General features: G+C 40.9%; 2 protein-coding genes across 7 annotated transcripts in view; both read right to left on the bottom strand.

The window, feature by feature from the left end:
* Positions 1–54: 54 nt before the first annotated feature.
* LOC106945668 (girdin-like) lies at positions 55–23,402 on the bottom strand. Of its 5 annotated transcripts, XM_015029502.1 has the most exons (30): positions 23,189–23,402; positions 22,670–23,064; positions 21,480–21,571; positions 20,198–20,303; positions 18,590–18,659; positions 18,044–18,102; positions 17,886–17,969; positions 17,668–17,808; positions 16,456–16,631; positions 15,046–15,127; positions 14,411–14,569; positions 14,067–14,213; positions 13,642–13,786; positions 12,119–12,682; positions 11,816–12,021; positions 11,518–11,742; positions 10,964–11,085; positions 10,731–10,869; positions 10,291–10,464; positions 9,058–9,219; positions 8,685–8,962; positions 7,816–7,959; positions 7,549–7,735; positions 7,054–7,199; positions 6,144–6,236; positions 5,244–5,425; positions 4,637–4,717; positions 2,731–2,946; positions 2,537–2,602; positions 55–1,785 (listed from the first exon to the last, which is right to left on the bottom strand). In XM_015029502.1, exons 2-30 carry the CDS (start codon positions 22,730–22,732, stop codon positions 761–763), a joined length of 5,334 nt encoding a protein of 1,777 aa, XP_014884988.1. In that variant the 5' UTR covers positions 22,733–23,064; positions 23,189–23,402; the 3' UTR covers positions 55–760. The 5 variants fall into 5 exon arrangements, with proteins under 5 accessions (XP_014884988.1, XP_014884989.1, XP_014884991.1 ...); XM_015029503.1 differs by lacking the exon at positions 23,189–23,402 and having other exon boundaries at positions 11,518–11,712; positions 22,670–23,176; XM_015029505.1 differs by lacking the exons at positions 4,637–4,717; positions 23,189–23,402 and having other exon boundaries at positions 22,670–23,176.
* Positions 23,403–24,081: 679 nt separating this feature from the next.
* Positions 24,082–26,254, bottom strand: part of pld5 (phospholipase D family member 5) — a 13,175-nt gene continuing 11,002 nt past the window's right edge. The window contains exons 8-10 of one of the 2 annotated variants that reach the window (XM_015029511.1): positions 25,918–26,083; positions 25,714–25,804; positions 24,082–25,123 (exon numbers count right to left, since the gene is read on the bottom strand). In XM_015029511.1, the coding sequence (XP_014884997.1) occupies positions 24,867–25,123; positions 25,714–25,804; positions 25,918–26,083 (514 nt within the window). In that variant the 3' untranslated portion in view covers positions 24,082–24,866. Of the gene's footprint in view, positions 25,124–25,713; positions 25,805–25,913; positions 26,084–26,254 lie in introns of both variants that reach the window. The other variant, XM_015029512.1, reaches the window with a different exon arrangement.

Below are 26,254 nucleotides of genomic sequence, written 5' to 3' on the forward strand. Positions count from 1 at the left end.
GGCGGAGACAAGGACTTCAAAATAAAACACATCGGCTTTCATCTATTTTTTTTAAACGTCTTTTCGCTTTATTATAGGAAAACGGCATCCAGGATAGTCATTTGGTCACGCTTTAATATTATATAACTCCTAGTTACTAGAGTAATAATAAGTTACAGGTTTAGGAGGGGAGTTTGAACACTGAGATTGAGCAAAAATCAAATAGATGAAATAACAGGATTGTCACATAAGTAAAAGAAAATAGGCAAAATAAAAACTGACAAGCACCAGTTTAACCAATAATAATAATAATAATAATAATAATAATAATAATAATAATAACTTTAACGAACAGTTAATAATAACTTGGCATAACTGTGAACAGAAACTACAGTGTAACATTTTGTTTGACTCCTGGTCACAGATTCACAGCCTCATGCTGTATCATAGACATCAACATCTGGACATTCTGTCCTGTACTGATACAACTCTACCTGAAAAATATTGCACATCTCCAATAAGTATTTTCGATTCAATATGAAAATAAATAAAATAGACACTTCATTGTCCCGATATTACACTGAGTGAACAATTGACACTGGCCTTTACTTATAAACAAACAAAATAAAAAGTCCTAAAAACACAAATATCTAAAAAAAGAATACTATTAATTATTTGACACTTTCTGAAGATTTGTATCACAGCCAATTCTGTGTATTCTGATTCAAACCGATGTGTTTGAAGGACCCATAAGAACCAGGTGTTACGTGATTGAAAGCCGTCAGTCCTCGACTGTGAGCCCTCTTGCTTCCTCTGCTGTTTTGCTTTGCTCGTTTCCAGAGCTGAGCCGTGTCTGCGGTGTCTCCTCAGCGTTTTCTCCTCTCTCGGGGGGAAAGTTTTGCTCTGCCAACGGATTAGGACCGAGGAAATTTGTGCTCATGTCAATAGTGTCCAAGATTGTTGCGGTGATCTCAGAATCACTGAAGATTGTGTCTGAGAAAACCGAGTTAAAGGTGAACGACGAACCAAGAGGCGGCTCCTGCAAAACGGATTTGTGGTGTTTTGTGGGAACAATAACCGCTGGATCTCTTGGAGGTTTGACCGGAGGAACGGGCCCAGGCTCAATGTTTCTTACGTCAGAGTTTTGTCCTTGTGCTTGCTCCTGCTGCTCGGTTTGGACAGTCGCCCTGCAGTCGCCGCTGACACTGGAGCGTCGAGATGAGCCCTCCGCTGAAGAAATCACGCTGCTGGCGCGAGGGAGACTTTTAGGAGACCTGAACTCCCCCACCTGTGCCTCTTTCACAAGAGGGGCAGAGAAGCAGTTCAGACAGCCAGACATTGAGGATGATTTACCCTGAACGTACAGCACTGTGATCAGCGAACAAGCAGAGGCTTGAGCTTTTTCGTCTTTGGAGCTTACCCCGTCGAGCTCTGAGCTAGTTTTGCCTGCGCTGCCAGAGTCCGAGGAGCGACGAGACACTTTTTTCCTCGACCCCCTTCGGATGGTTCTCGTGCCTCTTGTGAGCCAGAAGTCCTGAGACAGCACTGGATCTTTTTGTCTTTGCAGCATGTCTGCGTTCAGACTGCTGGGAGTCGGCATCGTGGCGGCTTTCTCCCTGCTTTGCTGAAGCTTTGAGTGGGGCTGCGGGGTGGACACGTCACTGGGCGGCTGGTAGGAACACGAGGAGTTACGTGACGGGGGCTGCTGGACAGGACTGCTGCCGTTTGACCAAGGCTCGTTCTCCAGGCTCAGGCTCAACTCGCCGCTGCTCTCACTCTGGGCTCGACACTGGACCGCATTGGTCCCTGGAGAAGTAAAAAGATAAAGTTACATTGTTTTAAAAATGAAGAAAATAAGTATCAAATACCTTGAACCTTCGAAGAAGCCAATGAAAAGCTGGGACTTTATGGTTTAGTAATATAACTTTAAACATTATGGATGAACCATGCAAACGGTGAAGTTTGGTAGTGGAGGCATCATGATATGAGGCTGTTTTTTTTTTTTTTTAGCATAGGGGACTGGCAGACTTCATTTAAAGAAACAAGACAATTTCCCAGACCCCCAAAAAAGAGAAAATAATAGAGAAATACTTTGGGGCATTCTTAAAAATTGTACAGATGTAACACGGATGAATTTCTAAGCAAGACAACAATAACAAACACACTGCACCTTCTCTCTATGTCCACTCTATTTCCTGTTTATCTGCTGTCTGATAAAGGTCACTATTGCAGAAAAACATCTTTTAAAAACAACTATATGTTTTATAACATAATTTTTTTATATGCAATTTATATATTCCTTTCAATCTGTTGGAGTTTTTTCTTCTCAACAGGCAAATGTGCTCAACGCACTGATGCGTAGGGGGGCAGTAAGTAAACAGTAATGGCCAACAGGGAGCAGTAGAGCAGAGCCTCCAGCTCTCCAGTTGCGAACAGGAAAGAGATTAATTCAAAACAGGGTCATGATTGCAGTTTGAGGGGTTTAGCCTAATTCCTGATCTGACTGCACATCTGCATGCTGACTGAATCCTCTAAACAGGAAATCAAAGGGTTTTACCACGATTCTGCAGCCCGTCGCTCTCTTCACATCCAGATGGCAGAGAGCTGCCATTCGAATCTTTGTCTGCAGGATGTAAAAAAAAAAAGTAGGAAATCACCACCCAGCAAGAACAGGATTTACAGCTTCAGCCTCTGAGTGCTGTTCTACTAGTGCTGACGAAATCCAACACATCAGTTTCTGGTTGCCTCTACCTGTAAGCCACAGCTCAGAAATGTTTGGGCCAGTGACAGGGGTGCTGTTGTTGAAATGGCCAGATGGAAGAGTGGTGGGATGATGCTGGTGATGTTGGAGGATGGATAAAACGGAGGTACAGAGGGACGAGGTCAGCAGATCCTCTTGGCCTTCGTCCGCATCAGTTTCCTGCTTTGTCTCAAATGAGGTCGATGGCTGGGATAAGCTGCTCAAAGCTACATTGAAGGATGAAGGAGTGATTGGGTGGGTGGGGGAAATGGACAGACAGGTGAAACGTGTCATGCACAGTACAGCGTAGTTTGTCCGTCTGGTCATGTGAGTAGCACAGAACGGTTGCAAAGGCGAATTTGCTGCAGCTGGAAGGGCAAAACTCATGCAGCGCCACAACGTTCCTGCATTCATAAGGAGTTGTCTCCGTTATGGAACGTAAATGACACTTGAAGCTGTTGCAACTTAGAAAATGAGTGAAGTTTGATGAAATGAGGCTGAAGATTTGATGGACATTGTAATGTTGCTGTTAGTGCTAACACTGTAGCATATTGCAAAAATGTCCACAACTATAACCACCTTTACAGTTAGTTAGGTTACAACTAAAACCATTGATGTATTGTTTTGGGGTTTTATGCCATAGGCCAACAAATAGCAGTGCATAATTGTGATGTTGAAGGAAAGTAACACATGGCTTTCTAATTGACAAAAATAAAACCCAGAAGTGTATTGTGCATTTATGTTTAGCCTCCCTGTGTCAATACTTTGTAAAAAGAAAAAGAAAAAAAAAAAAAACTTTTGTTATGTTTGTAAATCTGTACTTGCTTTGCATGTCAAGATACTAAATTGTCGCACATGCTGCCTCGCAAAAATACTCAAGTTCAGCGAGTTTGGATGGATTCATTTTCATGACTTGCCTCATATTCTCTATTGGATTCAAATAGCTCAACTTTAAATGTCCCCAGTACTGTCTGCTGTCTGTTTTGATCCTCATGATGCTATTTGTTCACATATGTTCTCCAACAAACATCTGTGGACTTCACAGAACATCTGGATTTTACGTATAAATCCTGTTACTTTTTTGGAGTAACATTTTTGGAGTGAAGAGGGCTGAATACAAATGCACGTCACACTTTTCAGTTTTGTTATTTCAAACAAAACATTAAAAACCAGGCATTTTTTTCCCCTTCTAATTGTTATTCAGTACTTTGCACAGATTGAACATATAAAACCTCAAGAAAACACAAAATGTGAGAAAGTTTGAGTGGTACGAATGCTTTTGCAATCAGAGGTGGGTAGAGTATCTGAAACCTTACTCAAGTAAGAGTTAAGAGTAAAAAAAAACACATTTGGTAAAAAGACTGAAACAAAACATCAGTCATGTAATAATTAAAAGTAACACAATCAGACAGACCAAACTATAAAGTGAAATCTATATCAAAGGAGATCCTGATATTTTAGAGATCAAAATGAAAATGATCCATATCAATAACACAATTACAAAATATCAAGATAATGCGAAAGAAGCTTTCTTCCAAATCAATTTCTTTCAGTATGAAACTTGTTAAACTTTAACAAAAACTGCAGGTGTGTCTTCTGAGTTTTTGGCCAAAATAAGCTTGTTCTGGATACTCAGAGTGGGTCGAGCATCCAGGAATTTAACTCAAGTAAGAGCAGTGATACTTCCAGACAAAATTACTCAAGTAAAGGTAAAAAGTACAGAATAGTAAAAGCAAACCAAGGAAAAGTAACTTAGTAAATATAACCAGTTACTACCCAACTCTGTTTGCAATGCACCATTTGCAAGGACCAAGCACATTATGACGTAGTAGCATAAAGCAAAGGCACTGCTGGAATTACTGCTATAAGACGCGAGTCACAATGAGAGCAGGCGGTGGACACACCGGTTTTTCTTACACAAAGAACGACGGAAGATGGACTTGACTTTGTCTTTGTCCTTCAGCCTGCTCCTCAAACGGGGAAACTTTTTCACGGGGGCTTTTCAAAACCAAAGCGTGACCACATGAGACAAATACACATGACGATGGGAGGGGAGGAAAACACAAGGGGAAAACAAAATCCAAAGGTCGACAGAGGGAGGGAATGAATCCATATAAACAAGAAAAAGACACAAGGGAGACGTTTATGAGTGTTGGAGAAATTTCACACACAAAATCCATCAGGAATAATGAGTGTCTGGACGTGGCATGCAACGCCGTCTTTGAGCAGAAAAAAAATGACAAATGTTGAAAATGCTCATGTGAGTTTTTGGATCAGTGTTAACGAGAAAATTCAGCTGATTTGTGATTTAATGTAGTCAAGCATATTTAAAGAAACGGCAACGATCAAACTGCGTCGAGGCTCAGAACAGAGAAGCACGTCCGTAAATAGTTTTTAAACAAATTTACTATTTATTAACAGTCAACATTTGGTAATTCCATATTTTGAAGGCGAAGATAAAACTGCTGCTTCCTCTCTGACAGTCACAGGCCTGATGCGGTGAGTTTCAGGTTCACATACTCACTGCTGCCACGTTGCTGTGAGGTGAAGTCACCCGCTGAGGTGGAGGCCGATCCTCCCGATCCGTCGGAGCTGATGAAGGAGCCGCCGTAGTGGAGGGCTTCGGCCTGGGTGCTTTCGGGGACGTTTTCACGGCTGCTGGACTTCATCAGCTTCTTCAGCTTCAGAGTTATCCAGTTGCCACGCCTGCCAGCGCAACATGGTGGAAATGATGGAGGCAACAGAGGTGGAACTCAGATGTTCAAAATTCAAACTGGAGTCTTATGGTTAGGAGTGGGTGATATGGACTTAGAGTTTAATCAGGATATTTTGTGGTAGCATCTCAATAATGGAAAAAAAAACAAAAGAAGATAAGAACTGTTTCTTACTGCTTCTTTGTTTTTTTTTTTAGCTAACTGTAAAGATGGGACTGCATGACGCCGCAATCTTAACCTCACAAACACAAATACTGACCTTGAAAAACATGCGATTTGTTACACACTTCTTTTATGTGAAATCAGTCAAATAAAAAGTGTGAGTATATCACTAAGCTGCACACGGAAGCTGCACTGAATTATATTTTAATTATGTTTTGGGAGATTGTAAACTGTGACGACAATAAATCAAAATTCTTAACATGTGAAATATCACTTGCAATCAATGCCCACCTCTACTTATGATTATTGATTTTACTAATCAAATAATAAAAAATTAAAAGGAGCACAAATCAAACATTCCATCTAGCAACTCTCAAGAAGTTGACGATCCAACTATTCATATTTCAGACTTTACCTTTCCAGTTTGTAACCTTAATGTGCACTGAGATGGTTGTGTTTAGCAAACAGAAGCATCTCAGCAGAAGCAGCTGAAACATGGAAGCTGCTTGATTCACTCAGCATTTGTGTGACTGTCAGAGACGGTTTACCTGCGAGGAGGTGAGGGGTCGTAAAACTTATACTGATCCATTATCTTTTCCTCCAGCTTCTCCTTCTGTCTTCTCAAATCATTGAGCTTATCACTGAACAAAGACAGAGACACCATTGGGGTATTATTATTATTATTATTATTATTATTATTATTATTATTATTATTTATTTTATTTTTTTTCTTCTTCCTTAAAATGTTCCTAAGTATATCTTCTCTTATCTGAAGCTGTCACTCGTAAATCATTCAAATTTGATCCTTTCCATCCGACTGGATCACAATCAAATTCTTTTTTTTCGTCTAAACGTCTGCATTTGTTTACACCTGCTGTTTTAGCAAGGAAACAACTTAGTTATAGCTCATAATGATTTCACCAGGACATATAAATGCACTCTTGCAAACATTCTCTGTTCCATTAAGAAACAAAATTCACCAATTATATAGCAATCACACAGAGCTTGAATCATTGTACTTATGTACAATAAGTAGTACTTGCTAGTATAACTGTATAACGGCAAATACTAGCAGTTGTTTCTAGTCATAATGTGTTAATGATAAACATGGATGTTGTGCAACTCTAGCTCGATGTTCCAACAATCCACAAATCCTAAAATAAACGTAACAAGATCATTTTTTGTAAGGCAGAAACCTTTTCTCAGTAAAACAAAACTTCTTCTGTGGCATAATCGTGATGCGACAGAGTGGTCATTTATCTTAGCCAGTCTTCAAGAGCAGCAAGACAAGAAAATATCCAAGAAATCGAAACTTGTGCTAGAGAAGAAGAGTTCAAAATACAGTTCAAATATCACCAGCCCGAGTGCTAGTAACTGTGGGACAAGTGATCTTATTCAAAACTTAATAACTAAATAATGACATCGGGTTGTTTTGTGTGCGTCCTCCGTGCTGCTTACATGTACTGTCGCTCCTCAACATGAAACAGATCCTTGCTTTCAATGTTCTGCTCCAGCAAGCTTCGGTTCTGCAGCATCAGGGTCTCGATTTGGCCGATCAGATGCCGATTCTCTTCTTCGAGGTTCCCCTTCAGCTGACTCAGCAACTAAACATCACACGCAGAAATCAATCTTTAGTTCGCTCAAATCGAGCTGCGCAAACAAAAGTTGGTAAACCTAAAGTGTAACTAAACCCCAAAATCAATTTTTTTTTTTTTTTTTTTTTTGTGGATAAACAGTAAATAGTTTCTTGAGAGTTTCTGCGCAGATTTGAACATTTTTGAGTAAATTTGTCCAGTTTTGCAATATTTGTCCTAACACCGTCTCAGTTGGGACTAGTTATACTTTAAGGTAATGTGATCATCATAGAAAGAACTGCATGTCAAAGTATAATTTAAAAGCTGGCAGCAGATCATAAAAAAAAACCCAAAACAAAACGTTGTGCTAGTCCAATACCTCACACTGGTTGGTGAGCTTTGTGAAGTTGATGTCCAGCTCCTGGTCTTCCTTCTTCAGCTTGGAGAAGTCGGCCTCCAGCCAGGTGTACTTCAGGTTGGCCTCGTTCAGCTGGCTCTTGAGCAGCTTGTGGTCCACTGTCAGCACCTCGTTGTCGCTGAGAAGCAGCCGGTATGTGCGGTTGAGCCTTTAAATGGGGGAAAAAAAAAAAAGCATGGTGAGCCCAGCGTCGGGTTAGTCCGGCGTCTGTTCTTTATGTTCTCTTACCGGTCCTTCTCGTCGCGGAGCCTGCAACATTCGGCCGCTGTTGTCTGATGCTGTTCTTTCTCCAGAGAGATCCTCATCTGCTCCTCCTTTAAGGTTTTCTCTCGCTCTTCCAGCTTAGTTCTCTGCTGCATCAGGTTGTTATATCTAGAAACAAAAAAAATAAAAAAATAAAAAAATCACAGACAGAGGCGGATCACATGAGCGCACACCGACGCACTTTTAGTAAACCATAAACTGTCATGGACTAAACTTGCTTGCAAAACTTGTCATACACCTTCAAGTTTTTTTTTTTTAAATCTTTTGTCAAATTTTAAGAAAATTATACTGATTTTTTTAATCACTGCAGAGATCCATACCTCATGTGAGAAAATGTGTTTACCTATTAGTTTTGCGCTCTACAAATGTGGCCTTTATGGAAGAGAGGTAAGAGGAATGCCACTGTTGAAAGAAAGCCACATCAATCCAGTAAAATACTTTAAAGTTTGAGGTTATAAGCAGGGCCGGATTTAGGGCCACTGGGCTTGAGATAGTTTTGGTGCCCTATTTAAAAAAAGAAAAAAAAAAAAGCAGTATTTTATCCACATTTTACGTTGATAAAAATGTAACAATATTAAAACTCTACACTTCATAAGGGCTTATGACATTTATATAAGCTGAAAAGTTTGTAAAACATGCATTTATTGTAAAAACATCCTAAATCTCTGGGCAGCCGAAAACTTGGGGGCCTGCACTACAGCCCCTGTTTGTGTTTTCTGGAGTTGTAACCTCAATAAATGTGAAAAAACAAAACAAAACAACAACAAAAAAAACCGCAACAAACCAAAACAACAGCTTTCATTGTCATCCTGCCAACATCTCGTCTCTCTGACCTGTCCTGTAAAGTTCGATGCTCCAGCTCCAGCGTGCGGTGGGCGTTCTTCAGACAGGCATGTTTCCCCAGCAGAGCCTCGCACTCCATGGCTTGTCGCTCGTGCAGAGCCGTCAGTCGCTCGTGATCTCGCAGGAGCTGCTCGTGAGCGCCACGCAGCTCTTCCCGTTCCTGTATGGCGACGTCACGCTCACTTTCTATGCCGGACTGCTGCTGCTGCAGATGAGCGTTCTGGGCCATGAGGGAGGCACTCTGGGAATTTAGTGTCGACTTCTCCACCTGCAGAGGGAGAACAGTTGACGCCTTGTGTGGTTTTGCTTCACCGGCGACTATGTTGCAATGATTTCAATATCTAGGGAGTACTGAGGCGGGACCTGGAGGTTAGCGTTGTGTGTCTGCAGAGCCGTGTTGCTCTCCTGCAGCGAGGCGGCCTGCCTCTGCAGGGCGAGGATCTGAGCCTGCTGGCTGTCCGACTGACTCTCCAGCTGCTTGAGTTGGACCTGCGTTGCCTGCCGTTCGGCCTCCAGAGTGGCATTCTTCAAGAGAAACAGATGTCGCTCAGGACCACCAACAGATTACAGAACCCTGCACCTCTGGTTTAGATGTGTGAAATAAATTATTCTTATGCAGCGTAATGTTAAAAGGTGAATCCAGGCTTTTGTTTCAGCGCATCAGTGTTGACAAATTCCACAATTTACAGATATAATCATTGACCCACTAACGATTCACGCAACCCAACTGTATTTGTTATTTTTATTTAATACTTGTAAAATACATTTCACGTTATCTAGCCACTCCAAAATGGCAAAGACAAGAGAACATTTCATTCAACTAAGGCAGGTTTATGAGTCAGTTTATGGCTACTGGAAAACAGCCAATTGCCTAAAGAGAGCAACAATCCTGTGGTTCAGTCGGGTAAGAACAAGGCTGATATTTCCAAAAGATTTCAGGTCAAACCCCAAAACAACCCAAGAGCCTGACAATGATATATAATAAAACCTAAAAAATCTGAGAAAAGTTCAATGGAAGAATATTGGCTTCTGCTATAATGTTGGTACTGAGTCTTTCATAATTATAAAGATTCAAAATATATGACCAAGTCATCACATTCTGCTTTCAAGGTCAAATCATTATTAGATTATACTGGAACAAGGTCATCAATAATTTCATCCAAGTTTTTAATTTCTTAGCAATAGTTTCTAATAATAATAAAAATAAAAATAAAAAAAAACTCAAAAAAGAGATTTCATGGTATTTCAGATAAAATGTATGCATCTTTCATCTCAGTTCAATCTAATCCAGCACAAATAAACCAGGGTGGTTAGAATCTGATTACATCCAAAATTGTCCAATTTCTGTAAAGTGCAGCCATGCATTAATTTTCCAATCCTGGTTTGACCTATTTAGGCTCATGGTGGACGGAAGTCGATCCCAGCTGTTATTGAGTGGAGGGCGTACATCCCAGCGGGGCTATTCCTCCTCCTAAACATACACGGATCGATTTCTAATAACGGAGAGGAGACCTCCGGCAGAGTCACATTCAGAGAGGCCTCGGCGACTTGTAACACAGGATCTGCCTCGGTGGTCGACAGTAACAAACTACTTACGTTTCTCTCCACTTCAATCAGGCGGTCTTTGAGCCTCAGCAGCCCCCTGGTAGCCTCGTGGCTCTCCCGCAGCCACTCCGTCATGGCCTTGTTGGTCTGCGCTGGAGGGCTGGAACCCGCCGCCGCTCGCTCTTCCTCCTGCCGCTGCTGCAGGGCCTCGTGGCTCAGCTTCACCTGGTAGAGGTGTGCAGCTTCACTTCGACAATCAGCTAATTCTCTAGAATGAATTCCCTACTTCTGAGATCGTAGTGTTCACACTACGGTGTAGTTACGGCTCCATTTTCATTAAGAAACTGACTGGAGAAGCCACTGCTTCTGTCTTATCCATCGTTTTTTTTAAAATATTTATTCGTGTTTTCCACTTCCTCTCTTCGTTTTGTTGAAAGTTTAACTCGCAGAAATTAATCAAATAAAGATCTGAACCTTTTGACTTCACTTACAGTCTTCAGCTCCTGCAGAATCTGCTGGTTTAGAGAGGAGGATTCCTGCAGCCGAGCCTCCAGGGCGGCCATCTTGTCATCTTTAATCTGCAGGGACTTCTTCAGAGACGACTCCAGCTCGGATTCTAGCATCTTGACCCTATCTCAGGAAAAAAACATTAAATAAAATCACGTAAGATATTTAAACATACAAATCATCTTTTAGAATTGATATCTAAACAGTTTGCACGAACCTGCTGTCTGCTGCTTCTAGCTGCGCGTTTTCCTGGTTCAGGACTTTCATCTCCAGCTGGTGGGACAGCGTCTCCAGCTCGTTGTCTCTCTGCTGAGTTTTCAGCTTCTCACTCACCAACTCCTGAAGGTGGATAGCATTTTAAATGACATGAGTCCTGAACTATTTCACATTTTGTCAAATTTCAACCGCAGATTTCTGTGTATATCTTATTTGGATTTGGCAGACCAACATAGTGCGTCATTGTAGAGTGAAAGGAAAAGCAAAGACGGATTTATTTATTTGTATTCATCCCCTCAGAGTCAATACACTAAATACACTTTTCGTAATTGCAGCCCGAAAAGAAAAAAAAAAAGAATTGTATTAGAGTATGCCACACTTTAAAAAAACACACACACAAAAAAACAAACCATGCAGTTTCACGTGAAATTCCAGTACAATTCATTGAGGATGTAACATGTGGACAGCTTTAAATTGTAAGAATACTCTCACAAGTGACACTAATTAAACGTTCCCATGCAGATTTGTAGAGGTATAGATGTGGTTTATCCTCACCTCTCTGAGGGTTGCCAGGGTCTTCTGGTCAATAGCAGCTTGTTTGATCAGCTCCCTGTTGTCTCTCTCCAAGCTTTTGACCCTCTCAGATGTTTCTCTTAACCCCTCCGCCTCCTTCACCAGCAGACGCATTTCTCTTTCCAAGCTTGCCATGCAGACGTTACGGCTGTCTAAGTTGGCTTCCTGAATTTCGGCCTGGAAAGGATGAACATAGCAACCAGGAAACTACTTTCGTAGCTCTTTTAGGCCTTATACTGTCACCTGTTTTATGAGTTTATCAAATAAATGTGATTTCCACCTGCTGTCGGAGTCTTCGGTTTTCTTTCTCTAGTTGCCTTTTGTCTTTCTCCAGCGTGGAGGTTTCGTGCTCCAGGTTCTGTTTCTCGGTTTCCAGCTGCTCCAGACGCCGCGCTGAGATCCGAAGCTCTTCCAGGGATGCCTGCAGGGCCTGGTTTTCTGCCTCCAGCTCCTGAACTTCAGCCTCCAAACGCTGAACTTTACGTTCTCAAAACGCGCAGTAAAGTAAAATAAAATAAAATAATGTAAACCGTGGCATTTCGAATAGTTACATAAGCATATAGAGTGAAGCTACCAAACCTACCGGTGTTGTAAAGAGAAGTCTGTAGCTGCTGATTGAGCGTGTCCAGACCCCTGCATTTAACCTCCAGCCGCTGTGTGTGCCTGCTTGCATAAGATGGACGTGCTGGCACACCTGTGTGAGCGCTGCCGTGGTGTGGCCTTCTGCTCTGTGAGCCTGGGGAGTGACCGCATGACCCGACACAGCAATGGAGCTGATTGTGGTTATTTTCCATGGTTTCCAGATCCGACACCATTTCTTTGTCTTGATCCTGCAGGTGTCCGTTCTCCTGCGCGTGACAGTCCGGATAACCCGTGAGAAGGATCTGACTTTGGCCTGCTTCCAGCTCTTCTGTGATGAGCTGCTGCTGGCAGCGTGAATCTCCCGAGAAGGCGTTTGTCTCTGATTGCTCTGCCGATGAAGTAAAGTGGTTGGCGTTGCAGGGGCTGGGTTTGGCCTTCCTGCAGCTGCTATGAGCTGCAGCTCTCAGCTCTTCGATGGTCCTCAGGAGTCTTTGGTTTTCCTTCTCCAGCTTTAAAATTTGACTCCGGGTTTTCTCGCTGACCTCTTCGCTCAGCGTCTGTGGCCCTTTGAAGAAACACACCAAAAGTTTGTAACGTTTGGAACCAAAAAGATGTGCATTAATGCTAACCTTTCTTTTTAGCGGTCTCACATTTCCTGTTTCAATTTACATAAATTGAAATTGGGCCAGTTATGTAAAAGAAGCTGAATGAATTAGCAGTCTCAGGTTTGCTTAGATGTAAATAAAAAGAGTTCTATTTAATTAATTGATCTGAGAACAAAGGGAGACATGCATAGTATTTTAAGCATTACTTTATATGAAAGAAAATTTAGGAAAATATCATTTCAAATGATTAAACTGGATTTAAAGCTGTTAAGGTGAAGGTTTGCAGAAAACTGCATCTGAATTTCAGTCAGCCAGTTGGAAGGTTCAGTCCAAAATTACAAAAATATTTCAACCAAATATCTTAAAATTCCTTGCAGAAATGAAGACAGGTTTAAAGGCAAACTATAAAAAAATCATTAAATAAAATAATCTTTGTTCATTCAATAAAACATATTTAGTAAAACTTAGTTTTCATTCAAATAAAAAAGATAAAAACTGATTTTGAGTCAGACTTCGGATGTAAAAATGTAGCTCATTTAATATGTTAAATTATCTTGGCTTAAAGTTGAATCATTTTTAACATGCTGGTCGTGGCCCGGTTCAGTAGTAATGGTTCTTGAGACATTTCATTCTTCAGCTCTGTACTGATGAAGCCTGATGGATGAAGGGTGAAACATCCTCAAGGACGGTCATGTCCTGGATGACCGAGAGTCTGCAGCAGCGGGTGGCCTAGTTAAATATCAGTCCTCACTACTAATTTTATGGAACTGAAAACGAAACATATTCCTGTGAAACTCGGTCTTTGACTGGCTTTCATGTGCCAGTCCTTCTTTGGGACACAGCAGAAAATATTTAGGCAGGTTCTACCTCACAACAACATCCCCTCCCTCTGACGCCTGCTGCTCCCATTTTCTCTCACCGTGGGAGTTGTCTGCGGTCTTGGAGAGCTGCTCCAGCTCCCAGCCCAGGTGTTGGGACTCCTCCATGCTCCTCCTCTGTGCCAGACACAAAGCCAGGTTCTCCTCCTGAAGCTCCTTCATCCGCTTTGCGTCTGCTTCCTTCTCCTGAAGTCAAAACAAAGCGCTTCAAGAATCGGCTTGGCGTGGCGCGAGGAATGAGAAAACAGTAAACTAAAGTGTGTGGACTTGTGCTGCCTCCTTACTCTCGAAAAAAATCAAAAATCAGACTTTGGTTTTGATTTGTTCCTAAACGGAGTAACTAAAAACGAAAATAAAAACAGACTGCCGTCATGCAGGGTGCTTTTATTTTTAAATCACCTTACTGTCCCTGCCTTCTTCTAGGCAGAAACGTCAAAAAGCTCCTTCTGTGTAAAACATGCCTGACCTGCTCCATGTCATGGACGCGGGCCTTCAGCAGCAGGTTGTGTTTCTCCAGCTGGTGGATTTGATCTGTTCGGGACCTCCAGCCCTCCAGCTGGTCCTCCAGCACCTCCTTGGTCTCTTGGAGGACCCTGTTGTCCTCCTTCAGCTCCTGTGACACGCCAAATACGTTTGCACAACTAACCTATCAAGTTCAAATTTTCAAGCTTTTTCCTCAAACCTTTTAAATATTCTTGGCAACAAACTACATTTATGCACGCGTGGCATCAGGAGCAACCGTAACTCCTTAACTTTCAAAGGAAGTGTAAGTAAAACCCAAAAATGGAAAACAATCAAATATGCCTTCACCTCCACTTTGGCTTTGTAGAACTCCATCTTGTGCAGCTGCTCCTTGTAGCGCCCGACTTCGCTCTCCAGCTTGTCCGCCTTGATGGCGCGCTCCCTCAGGGCGTCGAGCTCATCCCGGTAGGTACGGGCGGCACGCGCATCCACCTGCAGCTGGGAGTTCTGGATGAAGGTCAAACACATGACTTCCCTTTAGAGGCAGGACTTAACAAGAAGAAAATACACCTTTCACATTTCTACAAACTTGACATTCCCTCCAACTCATCCTGGAGATTATAGATATGTATAAATATGAAAAGAACTTCTGACTCAAAAGTTTTTTTTTGTTGTTTTTTTTCTCCACCAGTTTTTGCATTAGTCTAACGGCTTTAATGCTGTTTTAACAGATTTTGACAAAGCATTTTGGAAGCACACAGAACATGTCACTGTTGGAAATAAATATGTCTTCAAAAACAAACGCTGGGCACGCATTAGCATCTCTTTGCATTTTTCTTTTTGTTTGTTTCTCAGGTTAGCCAATCCTTCATCAAACTGAACATTTTGTCATGTTACAACAAAAAAACTGTCTTTTTACTGAGATTTTATGTGACTGACCAACACAAAGTAGTGGGTAACTACGTATTTTTGCCAAGTCGTACCTCCTGTTGAATCCGTTTTAGTTCGGTCTCCACGTTTTCCAGCTCGTGTCTGCAGTCGAGCATCTGTTCGCTCTTTTCCTCTCTGCGGCGATGCATGCAGCGAGAAACTGCAGTTAGGTGTGTTGCGTTAGCAACACAGAATAATTTAACGTGATTAGTTTTTACCCACAGAGAAAGGGAGGACAACTCACAAAATAAAAAATTTAGAATAAAAAAAATAGAAAAGACGACAAACCATTTAAAAGGGCAAAGTAAATCTGTGCCTGAAATCTCTGCTTGCTCAGAGGCAGCTGGATGAATTATCCCACCAACAAGAGAGGATAATACACCAGAGACAACTGGATGGAGAGAAATGGTGGAACTGAGACCTGGATTGGATCAGGGTTAATGTGTGTGTGTGTGTGTGTGTGTGTGTGTGTGTGTGTGTGTGTGTGTGTGTGTGTGTGTGTGTGTGTGTGTGCGTTTGTTTGTAATACCTTGTGGGGACGATTTTCTGACATATACTACGTTGTGGGGACCAATTGCTCCTTGTGGGGACCGGAGCCTGGTCCCCATGAGGGGAAACCCTGTTTTTGGGTCAGGGGTCAGAGTTAGGGCTAAGGTATGAATTGAGTTTTGGTTAGGGTTAGGAAAAGGGTAAAGGTAAGGTTTAGGCTGTAGAAATGAATGGAAGTCAATGGAAAGTCCCCACAAAGATAGCAACACAAACATGTGTGTGTGCGCGTGTGTGTGTTGTATCCGCTGAAATGCGGAGCAAATGTGGGTCAGTGATAGTGCACCGCAATGAAACCTGCCAAGCAGGCAGCAATGTGGGCCAAACTCCGCAGGGCATTGCTTATCCTGTGCTATCTCTGCCACCGTCGTTCATTCACTCTCCTCCAGCAGCTAAAAAAAGGGAAGAGCTTTTAACGTTCACTAATCACTGACCCAAGCAAGTGAGAAGATAGATGTCCACATTCCTCTTTTCTCAAGTCCAATCTTATATTTTATACCCAAAGCAAACGAAGGTCATGGAGTATTAACTGAAAAAGAAGGTCCTGATCAACTTCAACAATAAAGAACAAAATAAAATACTTCAGTTAATCATTTAAGTTAAATTATTAGAATGGTTTTGTAAATTAACATATATTTTGTATATTCAACTAAAATAAATTAGTAGAATTTATTGTGAAAAAATATGTAAAACTTAGATTTGGTTTGACACTAGAAAGAAAAAAAAAACTCAAAACATATTCCTAAATTGGGAAAATATTCATTAAGTTCAGTCCCAATGGTAATTAGTAAATCAAAGTCTTGTTAGCTCCTCTGAAGGTAAAAGCAGACCATATAACCCTGTTATTTAACTCCTGATAAAATCCTTATTTTTAAGCGTATTTATGTCAATCTTCTCTTAATCTGTGGTGTGCTTACAGTTCCTGCCGAAGTCGTCTGATCTTTGCCTTAGAATCCGCCAACTCCACAGCCAGATGTTGCTGGGTCCCTGCCTGCTGCTGCATGCTGGGAGAACGGCTGGCAGGCTGTGGACTGGACGGGCTGCTGAGCAAGCTGACAGCTCCTTCCTTCTCCAGCATCAGCTCCACTATTGTCTGCAGAGGTGAATGGAAGCGAATTTAAGATGTTACAAAAATAACTACAGCTCATTTTCCACCCTTTTCTGATATCTGAATCATTTAGACATCTGTATAAGCGTGTTGATAAATCTTTTCCATTTTTTACTTCCACACAATTTTTGTACAAATATGATTGGATACAGCACTCAGTAAATAACCAGCTTCTTTAGCAATAAGCGTTGAGGCTTCCCCTCCTTGTCAAGGGTGTCAATGACTGTCTGGTGGACATCTATCCAATCAGCAGTCTTCCCCATGATTGTGTAACCTGCTGACCCATGAGAGACCATGTAGACCACATTTAACTGTTTCATAATAATCAAACTTTCTGAAACACATTTTTTCCTCTGACTTCATTCATTCTAAAACTAGATGGCTTAGACAACTTTGAGCTTTCTTCACGTAGCAACAAGTTTCACAAAAAAGGATGTTATTGCTTGGAAAAGTTGGATTTAGTGAAGTGAAAAGATCTGGGGGCGAGGGGGGTGTGGTTTCAAATGTCAAAGTGTCAGTCAGATATGGGTGGGCGTTTATCGTATTGTTTGTCATTTATCGTGAGAATTTTGATTTGCACTTGAAAGGATAAATTCCCATTGACGATGTTTAGCACCCCAAAACTGTGCATTTCCTCCATTGTTCAATGAGAGTATAAATAAATATAAATGAATTTGAAAATATGATTAAATGCTGTTAATGTGTGTAGTTTAGTGACATAAATCTCACTTTTTATGTGATTGTTGTCCTAAAAAAACAGCATGGCAAATGGGATTGATGCAGCCTCTGCCATACATTTAACTAAAACATAGTAATAAATAGTTCTTATCTAACCCTAACTCTTTTACTGCACCACAAAATATTGTGATGAAACTTTAAGTCCATGTCGCCCACCCTTACACTCAAGTTACAAAAATCATCTGATCTCAAGCTGATCCTTCTGTGCAACTCTAAAAACCTGTGAATAAAGTGATGCGTGAAGGTAAAACATGTTCATAAAAACATGTTGTTAAAGTTGTACCTCCAGATGGGTGTCCCTCTGGTCCTGGATGTGTTGGAGGTGTGCTGCCATGTTCCTCATAGCGCTCTCCATCTCCTCTGGGTGAACGCCACTGGACCCCAGCCACTGGAGATCCAGCACGTTCTCCTGACTGTGGGTCAGCTTTTGGTCATGAAGAAAACAGCCAGTCAGTGTAGTGAGAAATGAAGACAAGACCGGAAGGGTCGAACATCTGATACCTCCTGAATGTGTCCGGCTATGGCAGCTTTTGTATCAAAGTCAAGCGTCTGAATCCTCTCGATGTACTCCTCCTTTTTCTCACACTGCAAACGGCAAAAGATGGCAAGGTTCTTATCATAACACACGGGACAGAAGAACGCATCAATAGCAAACGCACCTGAACTGCACACCCCATCAGCAAGAGCAGAAGGTTCTTCATTTCTTCCAGACTTTGTTCTGCAGAGAATGGAAAAGGAAAACGATCAGAGCTGGATCCTTCACGGAGGATTTCTACCATCTGAGCAGGGACTTGACTGGTGAATTTGGGTCAACATTTGCCAAAGTTTTGCCATCACAAGCCAGTGCACTTATTAGATTGATTGTGCAATTGAATAAAATGGTTAGGGAGGAGAGAATATTGACTCTGCTGCAGTCTTCTGCAGCCCGAGTTGAATTAATCACCATGGACAGCGAGGACGTCTTGTTTTAATGTTGCAATCTTCCAACAGAAACAACAACAAAAATGTGCTGTAATTTCATTGCATGGATTAGTAAAAACTTTATTACAAACATCCTCAAATTCCTAAAAAAAAAAAAAAAAAAATCTAACTACGTGTGTTGAAAATTAGCTGACAACTAAACACACTGTGAGCCCTTCCTAGCTCCAAAGGTCCAACAGAGTATGGAGACGAGAAATCCTGTGAGGCATCTTTAGGAAACCTACCACAGTAAGGAGTCCTGCCCAGCAGCAGCACGTCTGGCAAAGGAATCATGATTAATTGTCTCAGATTATCCTGCAGAAAAGAGAAAACAGAGGAGGAAGAGATGGGGACTGAAAAACAAAACTTGCATATTTTGGCTGGAGGGAGACATGCAAGACCTTTGGCTACATGCTTCAATAAATCTGGGTGAACGTGCGTGGAGAAACCAATCCAGCTAATGAATATGCGTAAAAGCCGGTGCAGCTCGCTTCTTTAGTGCAGCACTGAAAAGGTCCAAAATTCGCCTCAGTCTATAGGTAGCTTGGTTGTGTGAACAGCCTGTGTGACTGCTGGTGAGGGGAAGCCGGGAATGTTAATGGCCTCTCACTGAGGAATGGAAAACTGTGCTTTGGTGACAAACACTGTTCACTTCGACTTTAATGCATCAGATTGTGATTGTGAACAGCTTGAAACAGCAGTCAACTTTGACCCAAAACCCCCAGGTGTCTCTTAGAGGGTTGAGGAAGAAACGCACTAAGAGACACCTATTGTTCAAAGCACACATCCAAGACTCCAGAAATAAATCTGAAGGAAAATACACTTGAAGAAAGCTGCAGATAATAGATGTCCACACAATCTGGTAAATTTGGGGAACTTTGGGGCAAATATCGGCAAGTCAAGATGTGATGAAGCGCCCAGCTGCCAGACATTGGACATAAATTTAGGATCTGTATCACAAGAGAACTATCCTATCCCAATGAGATATAAAAAAGTCATTATAGTAAGATTTATAACTCATTACAAACAAAAAATCTTCTTTTTTAAATAAGAAAGCAACAGCAGCACCTCTTGGGATCTTTTAATGTTGTACAGAGGAAACGGGGTGAGAAGGAGAGTCATAGCCAGCCTCTTTATGACTCTTTAACAAGTCATAATCTGTCAGAGGAGCATATTTTTATAAGTTCAATTTTCTCATTTTAACGAGATCTAAATCTCGTCTCGCTAAAACGAGAAACTGCTCCTTATTTTATGGCAGTAAAAGGCTTCCGTAGCTGACACATTCCGACCCAAGAAGACTTCAACTGAATCAAAAAGTTCTGCAGAGTGCATAAATATGCCACAAGATCACTATGCTATTTCTATTTCATATTTCCCTTGGAATATTTGTGTTTCGGTATTGAATTATGCAGGATAAAATGACAAATCACAATCTCTTTTGAACAGGGGCGTGTCCGTGTGTGAGATACACAGTGTCTTGTCCCATAAAGAAACAGTTCTGTGGTGATCTTGAAAGATTTAGGAGAGACCGACGGAGAGACAGACAGTTCAAAATTTTCCACTGTGATCTTCTGATTTCATGAGTCACTACAGAGCTACAGTATTTCTGCCTGTTGGTCTCCATATGCTGCTTTACTTGCTGCTGCATGGTAACCTCTCTTCTGGGCTGATTACACATCTGCTGACATGACCGATATTTAGGCCACCAGATCCACAACATGTGACGCCAATGCAAAGTTGGAACAGCATCCCAAACATGCAGGGATCCCGTTTAGAATGCGATTACGAGACAACATGTTTTGCACGGGATAAGACGAAGAGATAAGACGCTAGGAAATTGTCCAAAAGCTCACCAGATAATAACTTCTGATTTGCTGGACAAGAAAGTTCAGGTTCTGGATCCTCTGACCTGGATCTCTGCACACTTTGTTTGGACACTGAGTTGCAGCAGAAGGATTTCTGAAAATAGGAAAGCATGAAAAACACATTTTAAGTGGCATATCTTCTGTTTCCAAACAGATAAACAGGCAGAACAAACTGGCTCGAGGCTCAGACTCTTCTGTGAAAATAAGACTAAGGTCACCATTCATTCCTAACTTTAGCCTGTGTGACATCATCGCTCCAGACCGGGGTGGTTTTTGAGCCAGACAGAGGGGGGCACGTTACACTTTTCACTGGCTGCACATCAACTTTGGGAAACTGGATCGAGTGGAAATGAGCCAATTGAGTTGAGTTGGCAAAGTGTGAACCTCAAATGACCAAAAATTATGCAGGCCTGGACACCAATAATTTCATCTCAGGGCTGCTTGCATTCCTTTCCACACTGTCTGTCCTCTATCTGGACCTTTATCTCCCATCTGTGTCCCACTGGCGCTAAACAGCAGGTCCTAATCTCAAAAGGGTCTCTCAATCCAAGGGATTATCCCGCCTCCTCCCCTCCCTTCCTTGCAGCATTGTTTTTACATTTAAAGCTGCGCGACCACGAGCGGGATGAGTGAGCCGAATGCTGGCAAGTTGCTCACAAGTGCAGCCTGGGCGTCATCGGTTTCTCCACCTCCTAACAATCAGACTCTGCTGTTAATTTCTGAAGTGTCACTTTGCCCAGACATGAAGGCCAAACACACGAACACCATCAGTTAAGGCTTTTAATAATGGATGAGGGCAAAGCTGCACAGAACAGAAGGCGAGCAAATCATAATCTCTTAAGTAGCATCTTGACAGCATGTATGATGTCTTTTATGTTTTTGGCCAGTTTGTTTTTTTCTGCAGCCAGAATGCTCGGCCTCAGCGCATATAGGACTCATGCTAATTCTAACATTTTCTGAGAAACTCTAACCTGAAAGTAATGAGGAAGTTACACTTAAAGTCTTCTGCTGACAACAAAGATCCTCTTTATTTCTGCAGAGGGACAATGGCGGCACTGTTGATGCCTGGATGCATAAAGATGCCTGATGCTGCACCAGCAGCCCCTAAATTACATTTACTGCCCTATAAAAATCTCCAACGCTGACAGGTCACTCATGCTCATCCAGTTTTTTTTTTTTTTTTAATGTTGCCACTGGTTTTGAAATGCGATCTGAAAGTGTTCATATTCATAAGATGTTGCAAGAGGTGAAGTGAGGTGTGCTGACTTACATTTGAGCCATTATCTTGTTCAGAATCACTCCATCCAGAAGGTCGGAAAAGTCCAAGTGGATTCCCTCATCAGCTGGAATGAACGTCTTCACCTAATCACAGAATAAGACATGCAGGAGCTTTAAAGGGAATTCACAATCTCTGTAATTGCACAGATAAAAAAAAAAAAAAAAAAACTCTATTAGCCTTTAACCAATGTGCAAACATTTTTGTAGATTTTATTATTAAAAAAAGAACGGAAATTCAGCTTTATAGTAACTTACTTACATTTAAGCTACTGCTTGCAATGTTCATAATAAAATTAGTTGGGAATAACCTTTGACAACAAAGATAGAGCGTCATCAAGTACTGTGGGCCTCATGCAAGACAAACCAGGACATCCTTTATAAATGAAGATATGCCAGTGATTCAGTCTACGATAAGGGCAGGTAACGATGCCAATCTAACCCGAGCAGACGCTTAAAGTTCCAGATAAACCTCTGTGCTCCATGTGAGAACAGACTGTAAGTTCACACTGTCTGTGACACAGACCTGTCAGAATACACAGTGTGTATTGGGCTGCATAGATGGAGACCAGTCAAACTGCTGGTCATGACGTTATGCCTGATCAGTATTGTCTGAGTCAAATGGAAAAATACCTCCACTTGTCAATAGTTCATGAAAATTGAGTATCTCAATCAAGTGTTATTCTTTAAAATTAATCTATTCATTTGTTTTACTTTTTTTTAACTATCTAGAGCAATCTGAGGCCCCTCTGCATTCAAGTGTTATTTAAATAGGTTACCACTGCAGCATCATTTAACAAGATAAAATATGTGAAAATTGTGTATTTTTTCTGTTTAGAGAGATTATGAAAGTTGACAAAACTATTCATTAAATATTTGTAAAATGTGTACTAAGATTTCTATAGCAAACTTTATTTTTGGGGACACAGGTGGAGAGAACACATCTTATTAATGACCTATAAAATTCCTTAGTTGTACAGCAGAGGGTACAAACTTAATAGATTTAAATTCTTCACACAATGTTTAAGAACTTGCAAACAAAATTTAAGTATTTCATAATGTCAGAGTAAACCACTATACTTCTGTTAACAAACCAGGTTTGAATAACGTTGCAATGAAATTATTTGTGCATTTTTAATATCCTCTAAAAATTCCCGTTTTATAGTGCACAGAACGTTCACTTACCCAAGTGACAAGGGGGCTCAGCATGAACTGATCCACGGAGGACAGGAAATCTCCACTTTCCATGGTCCCTAAAAGCTTGTATTTTTTATCCCAACAGGAAGTCCAAGTCCTCTCTGAATTAAGACCGTTACACTTTTTAAATAGATGTTTCTATTTTTAAAAGCGCTTCAATCTGGTACGGGACAACATAAAAGTTGTGTTTTTCTGATTTGTTTTCAGCATATCCGCATTTAGTCCCGCAACAACACCCAGACACGGATAGACATCCTCCCGGTCGTTTGCTGCAAAGGCATCTGCCGTCTGTATTCTCCTCCTCCTCCTCTTCTTCCTCCTCCTCCCTGCTGTCACTCAGGGAGACTCACCGCTGATGCATCAGCGATATTTAAACAAATGAACTGCAACAAAACGACGTATGACATATGATAAAAACATCTACTTATCTTCTGTCAAATACACCTTGTTTTTAGGCGAAATGCTATTGCAGCTAGCAGTCCGTTGCCATGGTCACAACACACTTACCGACTCAATCAATCAAACAGTCAAATCCAAACGGACAGGAACACGTTATTTCTTAGCGGTCCACACCATTCACTGTGAAGGTAGAACCCCCCCCCCAAAAAAAAACAACTTACTGCGCCAAACTTTGGCTGCAATGAGATGTGGTTTTATGAGGCAAAAGCGCCATCTTGTGGCTGAATGTAAACCGAGTTCACAATCACGACATCCATCCATTTACCTTTGATTGTGTTTCAGTTGGTTTTTCTTTGAAATATTTTGCTATTTAATAGTTATATTAAAATTCGTCTGAAACTGCCAAACGTTCATAACCAGTTACTTACTCTGGAGCAGACATTTCTGCACTCCTTCATTTTGTGCCCACACTGTGAAACAACAACAACAAAAAATCTAATCTAAATCTAATTTATGGTAAAATACCGGTAGCTGTGCCGGTATTTTACCGTAAATTAGATACTTTTTTTTCTCTTTTACAGTGCAGACCTGAACTGAAGGAAGACTAAAGACTACTCCTTTAAAATTAAGGTGAAGGAAATCGTTTTTCAAAATAACTCACTGGTTTTATCCCACTGAAGTGTTTCCACTGAAGGATGTTGATGTAAGCTACTCTCTGTGTAATCTTACAAAAAGAATATTAATTTGTTTTAGCACCAGGAAGATTTGAGGAACTTTGAATCGACTTTTATTTGTCTTGTCTCACCTTAATTATCACAAAATATATTCTTCAAATGCCATGCTAATACAAGCAGGTATATGCACTTTTGTCAAAAAGGAAAAAGAAGCACTGAAGTGTTTACATTTTTAACCACATACTGTCAAAATAGTAAAAAAAAAAAGCTATATCTATAACTCTTATACGACACATGAGATAAAGATAAATGAAATATTAACAGCAGCAGCTTTAAAATTATGATTTAGTTTAATACGGGAAAACACCTGTGCAAACCAAACTGGCATCATGTGAAAATGTTTGTTTGACCTGAAGGTCATGTCCAGACGTCTTCCTTCAGGATTTCCTGGTTGAAAACAGAGTTCATGATTTGTTCACTTACAGCAAATTGTCACCTTTCTGAACAGGCAAATAAAGACACTGACCATTTTACCTCATGCTCAAGTCCATGACCATGATTATAATGTGTTATAATGTGTGTAAACATGTTGATAATCCTGCAGAGCTCTGCACCAACTGGAAATGAAATGACGCATTTTCAATAAGACGATTCACACTGAACAAAGCACCTCTGAGTAACAGCAACAAGTTATTTACTGTTAAATTAAAGCTAATTCATTCTTTGATTACACAAATAATTTGTAAACTTAATCTACAGGAGAAAACAATGCATCATTAAGGAAAACTGAATGATGTGGTAAGTAGATTTCACAAACAGCACATATTTTTGCTATGATGTTGCTTGCATATACAGTGCAGTTGAATATCAGTTGCATTGGTCATGCAGTAGTAGGTTCATGCTCTCATCACAGCTCACTGAGTATATAAGTTGCCACTGGTGTATTTTGCAGCTGAATCAAAACGATACCTCGATTAATATTTCAGATTAATGATACAAATTCAGATTTAGGTCAATTAGTGTGATTATACACTTTCATCTGCGCACACATTTGCAGAATCTGCAGTACTGAGGCAAAGACAGTATAAGGATGTAGTAGCAGAATTATGTGCTCATAAAGGATTGTTCCACTCCTTTTCCTCATTGGTTTCCCATTGGCTTTTAGACCACTGCAAGAGTCTATATTTCCCCTGCTGATCCTTGCTTTTTTGTAGGTTCTTGGCATAACGTGACCTCCAGTCTCTCTCAAACGAAGCTTTAATATGCTCTAGGATTGTTGAGCCGGTGTCTTTGGTACTGTCTTTCATCCTCACAACCAGTCCCACTCCTGCATTTTTTGCAAAGTCGCTCCCGACCCAGTCGTGGGTTCCTGTGAACCGAAACAGAGATAAAATCTTGTAGTTAATATGCTTTTCCAGCCTAAATCAGTGCATAACTATTTAACATATCTCTTGTTATGGCACCTATTTAAACCCTTTGTCTAACATACTTCGCCTCAGTTTGTGGCAGTTTTAGATTTCCCCATGCTGACTTAATATACAAGGCAAATGTCAAGAAATCATATTGTGTGTTTGTTGTGTAAGAAAAAGAAAAAGAAAAGAAAAAGGCAAACCAAAAGGTAAAATGCCACCACTAGAACTTTTACACATTTTTTAATGCTACAGTCGCAAACTTTTATATATTTTATTTGAAATGTATTTGATAACTTAAGGTATTGCGTTTTGTATGTTTTTCCTTACATTTTTTTTTTGACATTGTGTTTGAAATACAAAGTAAAAAAAAACTGGTTCAATTAAAAGATTAACTTCTGATAACTAAATGATGAAGAACTTTCTGAAACTGGATTGTTTAGTGAACAGTAATGTCCTTCCATTTCAAAATGTGCTGATGCTTTTTGTGTCGCGACATAATTGTATTCCAAGCAGCATCCATTACAGACACAGTTTTGACCCTGCGTACCGAGGTAGACAGCGTTGTCGGTCACCATGTACTTGTTGTGGTTGAGACCCAGTTGAAAGTCCTCCTTCTGCTCCTTGTGACTGAAAAACCTCTGTGAAGTCATGAAATCCATTCGATTCAGTCACTGAGTGATAAAAAAAAAACAAAAACAAAAAAAACATACATGCAACCAGACTAAGTCGCAACGTCCACTGATTCACCTACCACCTCCAGGGAACAGTTGTGAAGCTGCATGCACAGAGTCTTGAGCGAGGTCACAAAGTTAAAGGTGAGGGGGTGAGTTTTCTTCCAGAAGCTTATGAGCAGGCGGACCTTGACTCCTCTGAGCACCACAGCTTCTCTGATCAGCTCATCGATAGGCGACCAATACCTGCAGACAGTTTTGAGAAATGAATTTCCCCCATTCAGGATATTTAGCTGACCCATCTGTGCCACAGAAACAAACCCAAACTAGATTCATAAGTATTGCCAAAAAAAAAAAAAAAAAAAAAAAAAAAAAAACTTTTCAACACTCACACACCACCTGACTAAAGGCACTCTG

This window comes from Poecilia latipinna, unplaced genomic scaffold (genome assembly GCF_001443285.1).
Source record: "Poecilia latipinna isolate Pla-1442-1.1 unplaced genomic scaffold, P_latipinna-1.0 Scaffold155, whole genome shotgun sequence".
Lineage (NCBI taxonomy): Eukaryota > Metazoa > Chordata > Actinopteri > Cyprinodontiformes > Poeciliidae > Poecilia > Poecilia latipinna.

Coding starts and splice junctions, on each gene's coding strand:
- LOC106945668 (XM_015029502.1), bottom strand. CDS start 22,732: ATGGAAAGTGGAGATTTCCTGTCCTCCGTGGATCAGTTCATGCTGAGC. Junction 17,809..17,885: donor TAGCCGGACACATTCAGGAG/GTATCAGATGTT, acceptor CATGACCAAAAG/CTGACCCACAGTCAGGAGAA. Junction 10,870..10,963: donor CTAGAAGCAGCAGACAGCAG/GTTCGTGCAAAC, acceptor TTCCTGAGATAG/GGTCAAGATGCTAGAATCCG.